At 41.2% G+C, this 14,391-nt stretch overlaps 1 protein-coding gene across 1 annotated transcript; it reads left to right on the top strand.

Moving 5' to 3' along the window:
- Window positions 1-3,042: 3,042 nt before the first annotated feature.
- LOC134650859 (uncharacterized) lies at window positions 3,043-6,063 on the top strand. Its single transcript, XM_063505793.1, has 2 exons — window positions 3,043-5,080; window positions 5,621-6,063. The coding sequence occupies exons 1-2, from the start codon at window positions 3,109-3,111 to the stop codon at window positions 6,061-6,063; spliced, it is 2,415 nt and encodes an 804-aa protein (XP_063361863.1). The 5' UTR covers window positions 3,043-3,108.
- Window positions 6,064-14,391: the final 8,328 nt, after the last annotated feature.

Consider the following 14,391-nt stretch of genomic DNA (forward strand, 5'->3'; position numbering starts at 1 on the left):
GTGTTCACTCACAATAAAAAACAAAAACTAAACCTACACATTCAATTAACCGTCGCAAAGTACCTAGATGTCGGTTTCTGTCCACCCGGTCATTGAACTCTCTCATAGATTTTCGGTATTACGAATATCTTGACGACCGATAGACGCCAACTGCAGTTCATTTTACAAATGGATATAATGTTGTTCGCGAGCATGACGCCATCTAGCGGGCATCCCAAGAAGAGGCGGAGTTCCAAGCACGGCCGCGCGGGGGCGCGGCGACAGCCTCTACCACTTTACCATCTTACACGGCAAGGCACACAAGCCGCTCTCGCGATTTTTGCCAATTTTATATAAAGTCGCCATACATTCTAACATTGTAAATTTTCATTTAATTTAATATAAAATAAAAACAATTCTGTAAAACCAAAATAAGAAGAAGTCATTGAAGAGCCCCGTCTGCTGTTCCTGAGACCACCTAAAATCGCTAACCTCCCAAACATTGGACCTCCGAGCCGGAAGCTATCAACCAGCGCCAGGATCAGCAAGAAACGGTCAGGTCATCCATTCTTCACCTTCTTCCCTTCAATCGGCATTGTGCTAATACCGTGTCTATTTTGTAACCTTCCAGTGTCGAGCACGTGTCGCATGGTGCGCACGGCCGCCATTAAGGCCAACAACGAGTTTCGGGAATAAACTGTAAGTGCTTTACATTCTCTCACACACACCATGGCTACTCCTAAAACATCAGTGACTCCGATTTCTTTAACTGTTGATTTAAACGATCCGCGTGTCTTGACGCAAAGACGAGGCACACTCAAGGGTAAACTCACGTTGTTCGCTAAATATGTCGCTACGCTTAATAAGGCTAATTTAACGAATATACAAAAAGTCGAGTTACAATTACGTATAAATAATGCCGCGGGTTATTATCAAGATTTCGATGTCGTTCAAACTAGGATCGAGGAGTTAGCAGTGTCGAGTGACCTCCTTAAACATTTAGAATACCGCGAAGAGTTCGAGGGGCAATATTATCAGACAGTGGCCGCAGCGTCCGAATTAGCTGACGTTGGCAACAGTCCCGCTGTTGCTAACGGCAGCGCCGCTGCCCCTGCCAGCGCAGATTCCGTAGGCTATAAGGTTAAATTACCTACAATAGCACTCCCCACCTTCGACGGTTCGTACGAGCATTGGTTAGGTTTTAGGGACACGTATACTTCTCTGATACACGATTCTAAGGACCTGGGTGCCATACAAAAGTTTCATTACCTACGCGCAGCCTTAACCGGCACCGCTTTGCAAGTAATTAAGTCCTTGGAATTTTCAGCAGAGAACTATACGACCGCGTGGGAGCTTCTCGAAAATCGTTTCAATAATCATAGGTTACTAACACACAATTACGTAAAGTCACTTTTCAACACGCAATCATTAAACAAAGAATCGGCTACACAGATTAGAAAGCTGATTGACTCTGTGTTACGTTCCCTTCGTGCCCTGAAGACCCTAGGAGAACCTACGGACTCCTGGGACACGTTAGTCATCTATTTAATAGTCACAAAATTAGACGCGGCTACGGAACGCGAGTGGGAAGAACACAAGGGCTCAGTCAACTCTAATCGGCAGGATTCTACCTCTCGTATTAAGCTAACTGATTTGATTACTTTTTTACAAAACCGTGCAGATATGTTGGAATCTATTGCGGCAAATCATTCCAAAAATACGCACTCAAATTCGCATGACAACAAAAAGTCATCAAATCAGTCGCAATCACACAATGTACACGCAACGCATAGTTATGCTTCTAGCTCCACAGTTTCACAGTCACACACAAACAAATCCAGTTCCAAACGCACTTCGCCTCGCAATTGTCAAATGTGCAACGCTAATCATCCGCTTTATTCGTGTAATAGTTTCCTAGATTTAACTGTACCCGACAGAGTTAAATTGATTGAGGATAAGAAACTATGTCACAATTGTCTTCGCGTTGGTCACACAGTTGACAACTGTTTTTTTGGCCCGTGTAGGATCTGCCAGAAGAAACATAATAGCTTGATTCATAGCCTGAGTAGTGACAGTGACGGTGCATCAGCTTCGGCTGGCAGTGTAAACAACAAGCCACCGGCGAGCGCCGTCCCCGCCACCTCGACTCATCACACTGTTACACTTAATTCGCACACACTCTCACGGCCGTTAACACCGGTTTTGTTATCTACTGTAATAGCAGATATTGCCGATAGCAACAATAAATTACATAGGGCTAGAGTTTTTCTCGATAATGGCTCAGAACACAGTTATGTCACGCAATCTTTCATAGATAAATTAAATACGCCTTTGGTACAGTCCACTTACAATATTTCAGGGTTAAGTAAACAAGTCACGCAAACCACACACTCGTGTCAGCTTAACATACAGTCTATTAAAGGTGACTACCATGCACGCATCAATTGCATGGTACTCCCAGTCTTAACGGAACCGCTGCCGTCAGCAGCATTAAGCGCGCATTCCATTCGCATTCCAGATAATATTCAACTCTCGGACCCTAATTATTTCAAATCGTCAGATATTGATATATTGTTGGGCGGTGATTATTTCTGGGGCTTGTTAAATAAGGATCGATTTCCTCTCGCAGAAGGGCCTTATTTACAAGATACTAAATTTGGTTGGATCGTCGTGGGTCCGATCAATAATAAACGCATTAAAACAAATAAGACTACTTGTCATTTCACGCAAACTTTAGACACACAATTAAGACAGTTTTGGGAGCTCGAGGAGGTGCCTAAGATAGGAGACGGACTGACTGACGACGAACGCGCCTGTGAACAGCTGTTCGCTTCGACTACGCAACGCGATAAAGATGGTCGTTTTTTAGTACGTTTATCCCTAAAGGAATCAGCTGATGCGCTCGGCGATACCTACGATGTAGCTAGGAGTAGGTTCTTATCATTAGAACGCAAACTCGAGCGGCTCCCGGACTACAAAAAGATGTACTGCGATTTTATGCGTGAGTACATTGAGCTAGGGCACATGTCACTTATACACACATACACAAAGCCTATCTGCTTTCTTGTACACCACGCTGTATTAAAGGACAGTCTCACTACACGCTTAAGGGTCGTTTTCAATGGATCAATGCCCACTAGTTCAGGGAAATCCCTGAACGATTTGCAGTTAGTCGGGCCGACCATACAAAACGATATTTTTTCCATATTGTTACGTTTTCGTGAGCACAGATACGTCGCCTGCGCAGACGTGGCAAAAATGTACAGGCAAGTCCTTATTCAATCCGACCAACGGAACCTTCAACTAATTTTGTGGCGAGAGAACCCTTCGCAGCCGCTAAATGTTTACCAACTTAATACGGTAACTTTCGGTACCCCTTCTGGGGCCTTTTTGGCCATCCGCTGTCTCAATCAGCTGGCAAAGGAATGTGCTGACGAAGAGGTCTCTCGCACTATATTAGAAGACTGTTACGTGGATGACCTAATTACAGGAAATAATGATAAATACGCTTTAATTGATATCTGTGAAAAGGTCACCGACGTACTGCAGTCAGGTTGTTTCCCACTCCGAAAATGGGTATTTAACTTTGACGTTTCGCAATTTTCCTCGTCAAAAATCACATCACGCGAATTGTGTTTAGGCGATAACTGTCAAAGTAAAACACTCGGCTTAGGATGGACTAACAACACTGACGAATTTCATTACACGGCAAAAATACAACAGGATAATAACGAACCGATAACAAAGCGCAAAATATTATCCGTAATTTCACAAATGTATGACCCTCTCGGGCTACTTTCGCCGGCCATAATTATTGCCAAAATATTACTGCAAAAACTATGGCTTTGCCGCTTAGATTGGGACTCGGAAGTACCTGAGGATGTCGCATCTGCCTGGCGTAGATACATACTCACACATACACAACACATACATAGCCTCCGCATTCCTCGTTATGTAATGAATGCGTCTGCGCATTGCACACAGTTGCACTTTTTTTGTGATGCTAGTCAAGCGGCCTATGGGGCCTGTGCATATGTGCGTACGCTTTCGGGAGATAATAACGAGGTCATTACAGTGCATCTGTTGTGTTCGAAGAGTAAGGTCGCTCCTTTGAAATCCGTCAGTATCGCGAAACTTGAGTTGCTAGGCGCGCTGTTAGCTGCTAGGTTGTACGCAAAAGTAATCAAATCGCTTAAAGTGAAGTTCGATTCTGTGTATTTTTGGTGTGATAGCACAATAGTTCTTGGGTGGGTCCGAATGTCACCCCACACCCTTAAAACCTTTGTTCAAAACAGAGTGTCGGAGATAAACGAGTTAACCGGGAGCGCGCAGTGGTTGCATGTAAGTAGCAAGAATAACGCAGCTGATTTAGTTAGCCGCGGCCTTGAACTTGATGCGCTTATCAATAATTCGTTCTGGTTCAATGGACCGCCCTTCTTGCATGAACCAGAATCTGACTGGTTACCTAGTACTTTATCGCGCACTTCCGAAATAATACCGGCCGATTTACCTGAAATAAAAACAAACACAATTAGTATGACAAGCCAAATTAACACCGATGTATTCGAATTCGACAGGTTTTCGTCTTTTAACCGCTTACGGCGCGCGGGTGCTTATGTTTTACGATTCATAAACAACACACGCATTAAAAACAAGACAAATCGTAAAACTGGCCCGCTGACTGTTGACGAATTGAATGCATCGATGCAACATCTGGCGCGTCTTTTGCAAATGAAATCTTTTCCTGTTGAATATGATAAGATGATAAATAACTTACCTGTTAAACACACGCGCGGGATTAATAAATTAAATGTCTTCCTAGACACAGATAAAATGATAAGGGTCGGTGGTCGTATTAGTAATGCGACTAGTTTTTCATACGACAAAAAACATCCGATTTTGCTTTGTTCGAAACATCGTTTCACACAGCTTTTGGTTCAGAGTGAACACATACGATTACTGCATGCGCCTCCTAGTCTCCTGCTTGCTACTATCAAAGACTGCTGGTGGCCTCTCGGAGGCACTAATTTAGCCAAGCGAGTGGTACGCACCTGTGTAACCTGCATCCGCATGAAGGCGAAAACCTTTGCACCTATTATGGGTAACTTACCTTCACTACGTTTGGAACCCGGGTTCGCCTTTATGAGCTGCGGGGTAGACTACGCGGGGCCAGTATATGTACTTAACCGTAGGGGTAGGGGAGCTAAGCCTCAAAAGGCATACATCTGTCTGATAGTTTGCTTCACGACGCGCGCAGTTTATCTTGATTTGGTCACAAGTCTTAGTACCGAAGGATACCTACTCGCACTTAAACGCTTTATTTCGCGCCGTGGTAAGCCTAACGTCATATATTCGGACAATGGCCGTTGCTTTGTAGGGGCGATGAAAGAACTTTCGTCGTTCCTACAAGATAACGCGAGTAATATCATTGAGTGTGCCGCTAATGATAACATTAATTTGCATTTTAACCCCCCTTACGCTCCACATATGTCAGGTTTGTGTGAGAGAGCTGTACAGTCTTGCAAATATCACTTGAAGCGCGTTGTTGGCAACGCGAATTTAACTTTTGAGGAATTTAGCACGGTTTTGGCACAGTCCGAAGCCCTCCTAAATTCCAGACCCATGCATCCTCTTTCCACAGACCCAAACGACCTTTCCGCATTAACTCCAGCTCATTTCCTTATTGGCCGACCGCTGACAGCGCCGCCCTGCAAGGACTTGACGGCAGAGACGGGCCGGCTCCCACGCTACGAGATGCTGGAGAAAATGCGACAACACTTTTGGCAGCGGTGGTCGAAACAATATATTTCTGAGCTGCAGACCAGAACGAAGTGGCAGACGCACGGCCAGGATATCGTTCACAACTCATTAGTTCTGGTCAAAGAAGATAATCTACCACCCCTCAGATGGCGTTTGGGAAGGGTGGTAGCTCTGTTCACAGGCCACGACGGAGTTTCCCGCGTCGCTGACATAAAAACAGCGAGCGGGGTCATACGCAGGGCTTTCACCAAGCTTTGCCCTCTCTTGATGCCGGCAGAGAGTGAAGCTGCGCCAGCCCCATCTACATCACCACAACCACATTGAGAGCGGGTGCTTTCAAGGCCGGGGGCATGTTCGCGAGCATGACGCCATATAGCGGGCATCCCAAGAAGAGGCGGAGTTCCAAGCACGGCCGCGCGGGGGCGCGGCGACAGCCTCTACCACTTTACCATCTTACACGGCAAGGCACACAAGCCGCTCTCGCGATTTTTGCCAATTTTATATAAAGTCGCCATACATTCTAACATTGTAAATTTTCATTTAATTTAATATAAAATAAAAACAATTCTGTAAAACCAAAATAAGAAGAAGTCATTGAAGAGCCCCGTCTGCTGTTCCTGAGACCACCTAAAATCGCTAACCTCCCAAACAATGTTTTTATTTAATTTTTATGGAAAGATGTGCTAAATTGTTAACACACCTGTTTCGGTCCAAACAAACTCACCGCACAGCCGTCGCTCGCGCCCGCGCCAAACACAAAACATAATATACCTAGGTAACACGAAAAACAATAAGCTAGTTACTTTTATCACATTCACACAACACAACCACGGTGTTTTTGCTTATTGATCTGATTTAAAAAATATATAAGTTTTTGTTTTTGACTAACATTGGTACGAAAGTTCAAGGTCGTCCATAATTTAACTCGAGTCGATTTTGTAAACTTTTTCACATTCTCACGTTAAATTCATTCATTTTTAAACACCTCACAACAAACAAATTATGTGCTTTAACTGTTTAAACTCTTGTTTCATTATTTAGAATGAAAAAAAGCCAAAATCGCATTCCCGCACATATGTACCTACTTTAAAATTGACTAAGGTCTGTTTAGAAACAAGTGACAACAATATCAACATGGCGCGCGGGATGCGCGCGCAGAATATCAACCGGGCTCGGAGCGCCGCACCGATTTTGCCTCTTCCCTCATAGAAAATATTCTGTTTCACGCGCGCAGTTCTGGTGAAACTTCTCTTTCGCTCTTATTGAATTTCCTATTGATCGAATGTACTAAATCTTTTTCCATAGGAGCGCAATCCAAAGCGCTCCGCTTCGCGCGTTAACTTTGATTTCTCTGAAATTATAGGAGTACGCCGTGTAGGTAGTGGTGAGCTGTCTATAAACTTATAATGAATAAAGGTTATTATTTAATTGGTATTGAATTTTTTACGATCGATCTTAAATAGTAATATATTAAATAGGTACCATAATATCATTTTGATTATATATGGGAGTGCACCGCACAAGCGCTCCTTAAGGCGGGCCGCGCCTGGCTATAACTACATTTTATTTTTCAATAAAATGTAAGAAATATAATGGTATATTGGAAAGTAAGGAAATTATGTACTTATACTTACATTTTTAAACATTGAGGCCTTGAATTTTATCTAATTTGCCTTTCGGCATTAAGTGCGCCATTTGTAATATTCATGTATTGTGCAATAAAATTTAAATAAAGAAATAAGTTCCTTTAATCTTTAGTGTCCTATTTATTATGATAAATTGCATATTTCCTATCTATTTAACTAGAATTTATAATACATCTAGCGACCCGCCCCGGCTTCACACGTGTTAACAAATTATACAAAAACCTTCCTCTTGAATAACTCATTCTATTTAAAAAAAACGCATCAAAATCCGTTGCGTAGTTTTAAAGATCTAAGCATAGGTACATACACACACACAGACAGACAGACATACAGCGGGAAGCGACTTTGTTTTATATTATGTATGTAGTGATTCTAATTGTTGCTAAAATTGTCCTACGTCTTTGCAGTCAGATACCAAAGTAAGTTTCAGCTAAAACGAAAAGCAAAAGAAAAAAACTGGAAATGTTGTACATTTGTTGAGCTAAGCTTTTGTATGCAGCACGCAATCGGCTATTTGCTTTGTCTGCTCGCGTATTCCCATTTTCGCGGGCGAGTCGATTTCTCGGGCTAACCATCGATAAACATAGTCTATAAACGCCAAACGAAAATATAAAATATATCGTGATGTCAGATGCTACGAAAAGTTTATTTATTTATTTATTTTATTGGTTTTCAGGTTAACAACAGCCGTAAATACATATAACTAAGACATATTAATGCTTACATAAAATAAGGCCAATAACAGTTATCCATTGATTTACATTATGTAACGATTAAACATAACAAAGATAAGAAAATAACGAGGATTTACAATACACACAAATGCTCGATACACTAGAAGTACTACATACCGGTTGTAACATGTTTAAGTAAGTATACCTAATCAGGGCCGGATTAAGCGTGTCGGGGCCCCTAGGCAGTGCAATGCTCGGGGCCCCCTTATAGTCAATTCTGCATACATAATGTTCAGTATAGGGAAGTAAGTTTTCGGTTTTAATTTCAACCTTCAGGTGTCGGTTGAGCCGATCCGAACAAGCCGAACGATGTGTTTTTCGCTAGGTAGTTAAATATTTTGCGAGGCTGAACAGCGATTGTCCGACCGTAAGACCATACACTAAGCCACATGATTAAAATTAAACTACTAATAATGATTTTCCATGTATTCATTGACCAGTTAAGCTACCATATAGGTACAGGCCCGACCAGCAAAAAACGCAAGCGAAGCGAGTGCGAATTTTTTTGAAAAAAAAATGTGAGAGCGTGTTAGAAAGGCCGGGCCGGCCCTAAAAATTCGAAGTTCCCTAGTGAGGCGAGCTTTCATGCGAGGTCAAAGCCGTGCTTCAGGACAAGCTCAGCTGGAGCACAGACGCCAACGAATGTCCATTGTATTAAAAAGCGAGACCGCAGGCCGAGCTTGGCGCAGCGAGACCAAAGGCTATTTGGAAGACAAACCAAAAATTGAGGTAGCCTCACTTTTGGCTGAAGATCGAGCTCAGCAATCTCCACATTACTTAACAAGCCCAAAGCGTACTTATAACCAGCGAGGTGAGCTTTCATGCGAGGCAAAAACCAAGCTTCTGAAATCAATGTTGATATTTGTTAAAAAGCGACGCCGAGGATCGAGCTGTAAGAAAGCAGCGTGCAGCGCTCTGACACGAACCAATCGTCAAATGTTACCCAACAATAATATGTGTCATATGTACAAGAGTTACTCGGAGGGCCGAAGTTCCATTGATGAGGTTTTAGGCCCTCAGGAGCCTGAAATTCGTGCTCGACATTACATACTTTAAAAGCTATAAAATAACATAATTTACATAATCATCTAATGATTGTGTGTCTGAGAAACTGATATTGGACATTAGGTACCATACATTTTTCTTTTGACCATATGAAACAAATATTTTTATTTGGCGCGCGCGGGGCCCCCTAGCCGAGGCGGGGCCCATAGGCAGTTGCCTACTCTGCCTTAGGGTTAATCCGGCCCTGTACCTAATAATAGTCTGAATTACCTACTCCTGATAGTCCTGATACAAAACAAGTGTAATTTGCAAACCTTTAAGAAGTTTAGCAAAATAAAGATAGTTTAAACTTTCACCTTCTTATTCCTCGGCGTTTCTGCTTTTGGAGCCTTTGTTGACTCGACTATGTTCGCTAAACATTTGGAACTACACGCCTGAGCAGAAAGCTCGCGTTTTGCATCCAAACGAGCTTAAAAGCTTATCGAACTAAATTTCTAGTTTCGTTTGAATTTGGAACACACTTTTATTAGCTAAAAATGTGGATTATTGTACAATACAACTTTTTATTGCACACCTCATCATACTCGTAGTTTACAATAAATGTACAGTAACATAAACAAAGACAATTAAATAGAGGTAACTACAGGCGGTTTTATCGCTTAAGAGCGATCTCTACAGTGTATTGTACAGTGTATGTCTCCAGTCCAGTAAGGGATTTGTATAGAAGGTATAAGCACGTACAGCTGGCCCTTTATAGTTGGTTAAAGGCTAACCTTTCAAAGATTGCATGTACTAGAAAATTCGGGACGGGTACAGCTCTGTGGAAGGGTGATATAGTGGTCACGGTGTAGGCCGCGTGAGCTGAAGACGCTGGTCCGTTTCGGCCACCGGTGGGATGGTCACTTTTTCGTCAGTATATGATATCTATTTTATTTTATGGTATGTAAAATAACGAGACTTCACTATTATATGTATATTCAACCGGATATCGTTTATATCTTGTAAATGACAACAGCCTCTGAAATTTCACTTGACAGACCAAGCTAAAGGTTGAATTTCCGCCTAGAATAGATACATTTTGTAAGTATCTAATTAAATTATTATTAACTTGGAAAGTTAAATCATTTGACATTCCGAAAGTTGAAAAAGACACGTGTATAAAATATTAACGAATTCACATAATTTCGAAGTTTACGAGAAAAAGTTGAAATTGTAATTTCTTGAATACCTACTAAAAGGAATTTGCTAATTGGAGGTTTTGTACTTTTACAACAATTGTGGAATTATTTGGATGCTATTTGGGCGTTTTCTAAAATAAATATTGAAAACCCGATTCTCCCAGATCCTGGTGTTTTTGGGTTCTTTCAACTCAGAATCACTAGCATATTCAATCCTGGTGATAAAACAAATTGTCCCAAAATTTTGTATGAAAATTGTACATTCCACTACGTCACGTTACATACAAGTGAACATTTTTCTCATACTAAAATCGTGACGTAATGGAATGGACATTTTGGGACATCTTTTTTTAATGGTAGAATGGAGAGTGCTGTCGATTCTGAGTAGAATGAGCCCAAGAATGTCCAGATTTGAAAGAATCGGGTTTTCGATATTTATTTTAGAAAAAGCCCATTTACAACTTACGCGGCTAGCGCGCTGGACCTTTAGGCTACCCAGCCTCTGGTGTTAAGATCTTAAAGTGGATATTCAGATATTTTTGGCCGCTCTGATATGGCGATGGAACAAATTTTAATAGAATCGTTCTATAGCTTCTGAATACTGTTGCGATCAAATTGTATTTCAATCAGCGGCCATTAGTGAGGCGTTACAATTAGATTCGGTTAGACATGGTCGCTTGACATGCTAATGTGCAATCAGCCCGAGATATCCTTGCTATTTGGGCCATCGAAACAGCGGGAAAAATAATAAATATCCTCCTAAGGCCCAAGGTCCTACCCAAGACCCAGCTCCTACAACAATTGTGTAGTCATAGCGTACCACTACCACGGTCCTACCAGTAGGACTTAATAGAAAACCCATTTCAAATTTTGCGCTTATCGAAATGGGCGTGTACGAACTTCTAAAGGACTGTTTTGTTTTGTCTGTGAGCCCTTTAACAAGTTCGTAAAAAAAAACAAAGTGCTGTACAAGGTGCTGTATAAGTTATAACAATAACATTAAAAAAAAGTCTTTTAAGTACTTGGGTCTGAATGGGTATAAAACAATAGTACTACTGGTAGGACTACGGGCCGTACTGACTACATACTCAATTTTTCGTTGGGCCTTAGGAGGATATAAAATGTACGGAATACAATCCTTACCAAATATTTAATCCTATCAAAAACATTACATGTAAAAATATGCAAGTCTCGCAAAACTTCTACTACAAAACAGTTTAAGATGTAATGTGAAACCAAGTCGGTTATTTTAGTCAGTGCCAGGGGATGTTAAAACCGTATCAATAAGATATCTTAAATTTTTAATAAGCAAATTTAAAGAAGCACGTGGACTACCGGCCGTTGTCTCAAAAATGGTGAATTAACGCGCTTCAAGATTAATTCTCCATTCACTGCGCACCACCACACTAGTTTACTAATAAGCTATCGGTATTACACCTTAAACAATATTAATGAGCAAAAAATAAAGGAATTAATCACGAGGCTAACTGTCAAGATGGCGCTCGAACCGGAAGTCCTAAAGAAAATTGTGCTAGCTTGAAATCGCCAATTGCGTGGCCCTCGGCTGTCAATCAGTGAGCGTAATCCGGTTATCAGTCGTCGTGAGCGCATAGATGCTTATCCTTGTGGTCCCCGTGATCGCATACGACAGATGTGAAACGTATTTAAGGATAACTCATGCTAGAATGGTCCGGAGTCGGGCCGAGGCTTCCGACACTTCGTTTTTAATGGGTGATTGGTGACGTGATGCTTTCCATAGAGAACTAAAGGTTTGGTTGGACACCTCGCCCTGGAAACTATGCAATGTAGAGGAAGATTGTTCTACTTACCTCTAAATACACTCCATAGTCTCCATACTGGAAACGTTTGAGTGTCAGTCAACCCTGTACTTGCGACTTAAGCTGGATTCACATTTGTCTTAAGTGTGATGCACGCTGCGTTAGACAAATGTGCACGCAACCATATTAAACTAGCTTTTTCCCGCGACTTCGTCTGCGTGGAATTAGTAATTTAGGTAAGTAGCTATTATTTTATTTAATCTGTGTTTTTTTGATTCCCCATACAAACTTCGACCCCCTTAAATGGTGATTTCTTAAATGAAAACTACCCGTTGTCCTTCCACGGAACTCAAACTATCATATCATCAAATTTCATCTTAATCAGTTCAGTGGTTTAAGCGTGAAGAGGTAACAGACAGAAAGACAGACTTCCTTTTATAATATTATACTATGGATGTATAAAACCGATTGCACTTCTGATGCGTCACGACACGACACAACACATCACGATACGTCAGACAAATGTGAATACGGATAAAGTCGGAGTCGAAGTAGACGCTGCCTACGCTCCCCACGCCATACATCACGAGTTGACAGTGTCTTTTGACACGTCACGGAGACAAATAGCTCGGCGCTTTATTGTTACTGATTGTTGCGGGGGTTAAAAATTACCCCCTAGGCTTGGGGTGAAATATGGTGATATTTTACCGCGCCCATTATAAAGTATATATCGGGGCGGCCGAGGTACTTAAAAATATCAGAACACGCACTGTAATGCCTTGACAATAGAGGCGTGCTTAGATGTTTGTGAGCACCCTGGCCGCTCCGATATACATGATGGCGACTGTACTTAATCAAAGCAGGAAGTTGTCTCCTAACAGAAAAAAATGCCTTGAATGAGATTGACGTGGACTGTACTTGACGGTTAAAATATATTTTTCTTGCTTGATAAATGCCATCAAAGATGAGGAAGGAAGGTACCTAAAATGTCAAAGGATTTTTATAATAAATTTACTTATATAAAGTATTGATAAAACTAGCAATAGCTTATATAAACTATTGCTGAGTCAGCTTATGTCCGCATTGTTCACAATCTTTTGTTCCCATATTAAATACCTCTCCAACTTTACTGTTATCTATTAGTACCTACTATACAATTAAATATTTTCATTCCATTCGGTTGTGTTTTAATTTATCGCCACACGTTGCGACTTTCCTATTGTTCGCACTGGTATCGTAATGTGCCATTACGACACGCGTTCAGAAAGTTTATTTTTAGAAACGCATCCATTATTGAATATTCTCTGAATACAAACATTACACAAGTTAGGAGGTAAATTAAATCTGATAACTGCACTAAACTTGGAGTCTGACAATAACATAGGAACGCTTTTAAGCCCCTGAATATTTTATATTGCAGGCCACCTTCCCTCCCTTGTTGGGTTTGACGGACAAGGGGGGAGGGGGGGGGGGGGGGTGGTAGTATTTATAGCTATTAGGGTTTGTAAACTTTAGCTGCATTATGCAGTGCGGATAACAGGATTATTTATGCTTGAATGGTTTAATGTTGGATGTGGCACGATATTTTGATGGCTAGCTTAACACTTATCATACATAAAGATATTAAAGAAACTTTGAAGGGTGCTTTTTAAGGAAAATAATTATGAGTTTGGGCCGATGTAGCAAAACCCATTAGTTTTTCACGTTCTCAAACATATGTATAATCAAACCAGTAATTAACTAGCAATTTGCTATATCAAAACTCTCTACAGAAGTTAGAGGGTTTCGTCACTTTTCAGTACTTTAGAAGTCAATAGATGCACTGGGTCCCAATATATAGGTATTAAAAAGATTCCGCAAAATTAAGTAATTATCCCAAAATTGGGAAGTCACGATGAGTCACTGTACTGGCACACTTAACCAAAGACCCACTTCTGATACCATAAAGTGGGTCTTTGCTCTGCACTGCTAAGTTATATAGTTAATTAACAGTGCACTCACGTAGAAACGTCATTTTAATAGACCTTTGTAAACCTTAAACAAGTTACCGGTGGAATGTTCGACACTAACTCGCTAAAACAGAAGAGCGATTGAAAGCATGTTGCATGCCATGCACACTAGAACTTTAGTTTTCTAGGTGTACCTACTACTACAGTGTACGCTGGCACAGTTCACACCAAGGTACAGTAAGGACCATAATGTAAAACCATACAGAAATATAAGTACAGAAAGAGTGGTACTCCATACATCAGTTTTCTTACCAAAACGCGAGTTATTTCGTAGACGACATCTAACGTCAAGATAGTGGAAC

The sequence above is a fragment of the Cydia amplana genome, chromosome 9 (assembly GCF_948474715.1).
Source record: "Cydia amplana chromosome 9, ilCydAmpl1.1, whole genome shotgun sequence".
NCBI lineage: Eukaryota > Metazoa > Arthropoda > Insecta > Lepidoptera > Tortricidae > Cydia > Cydia amplana.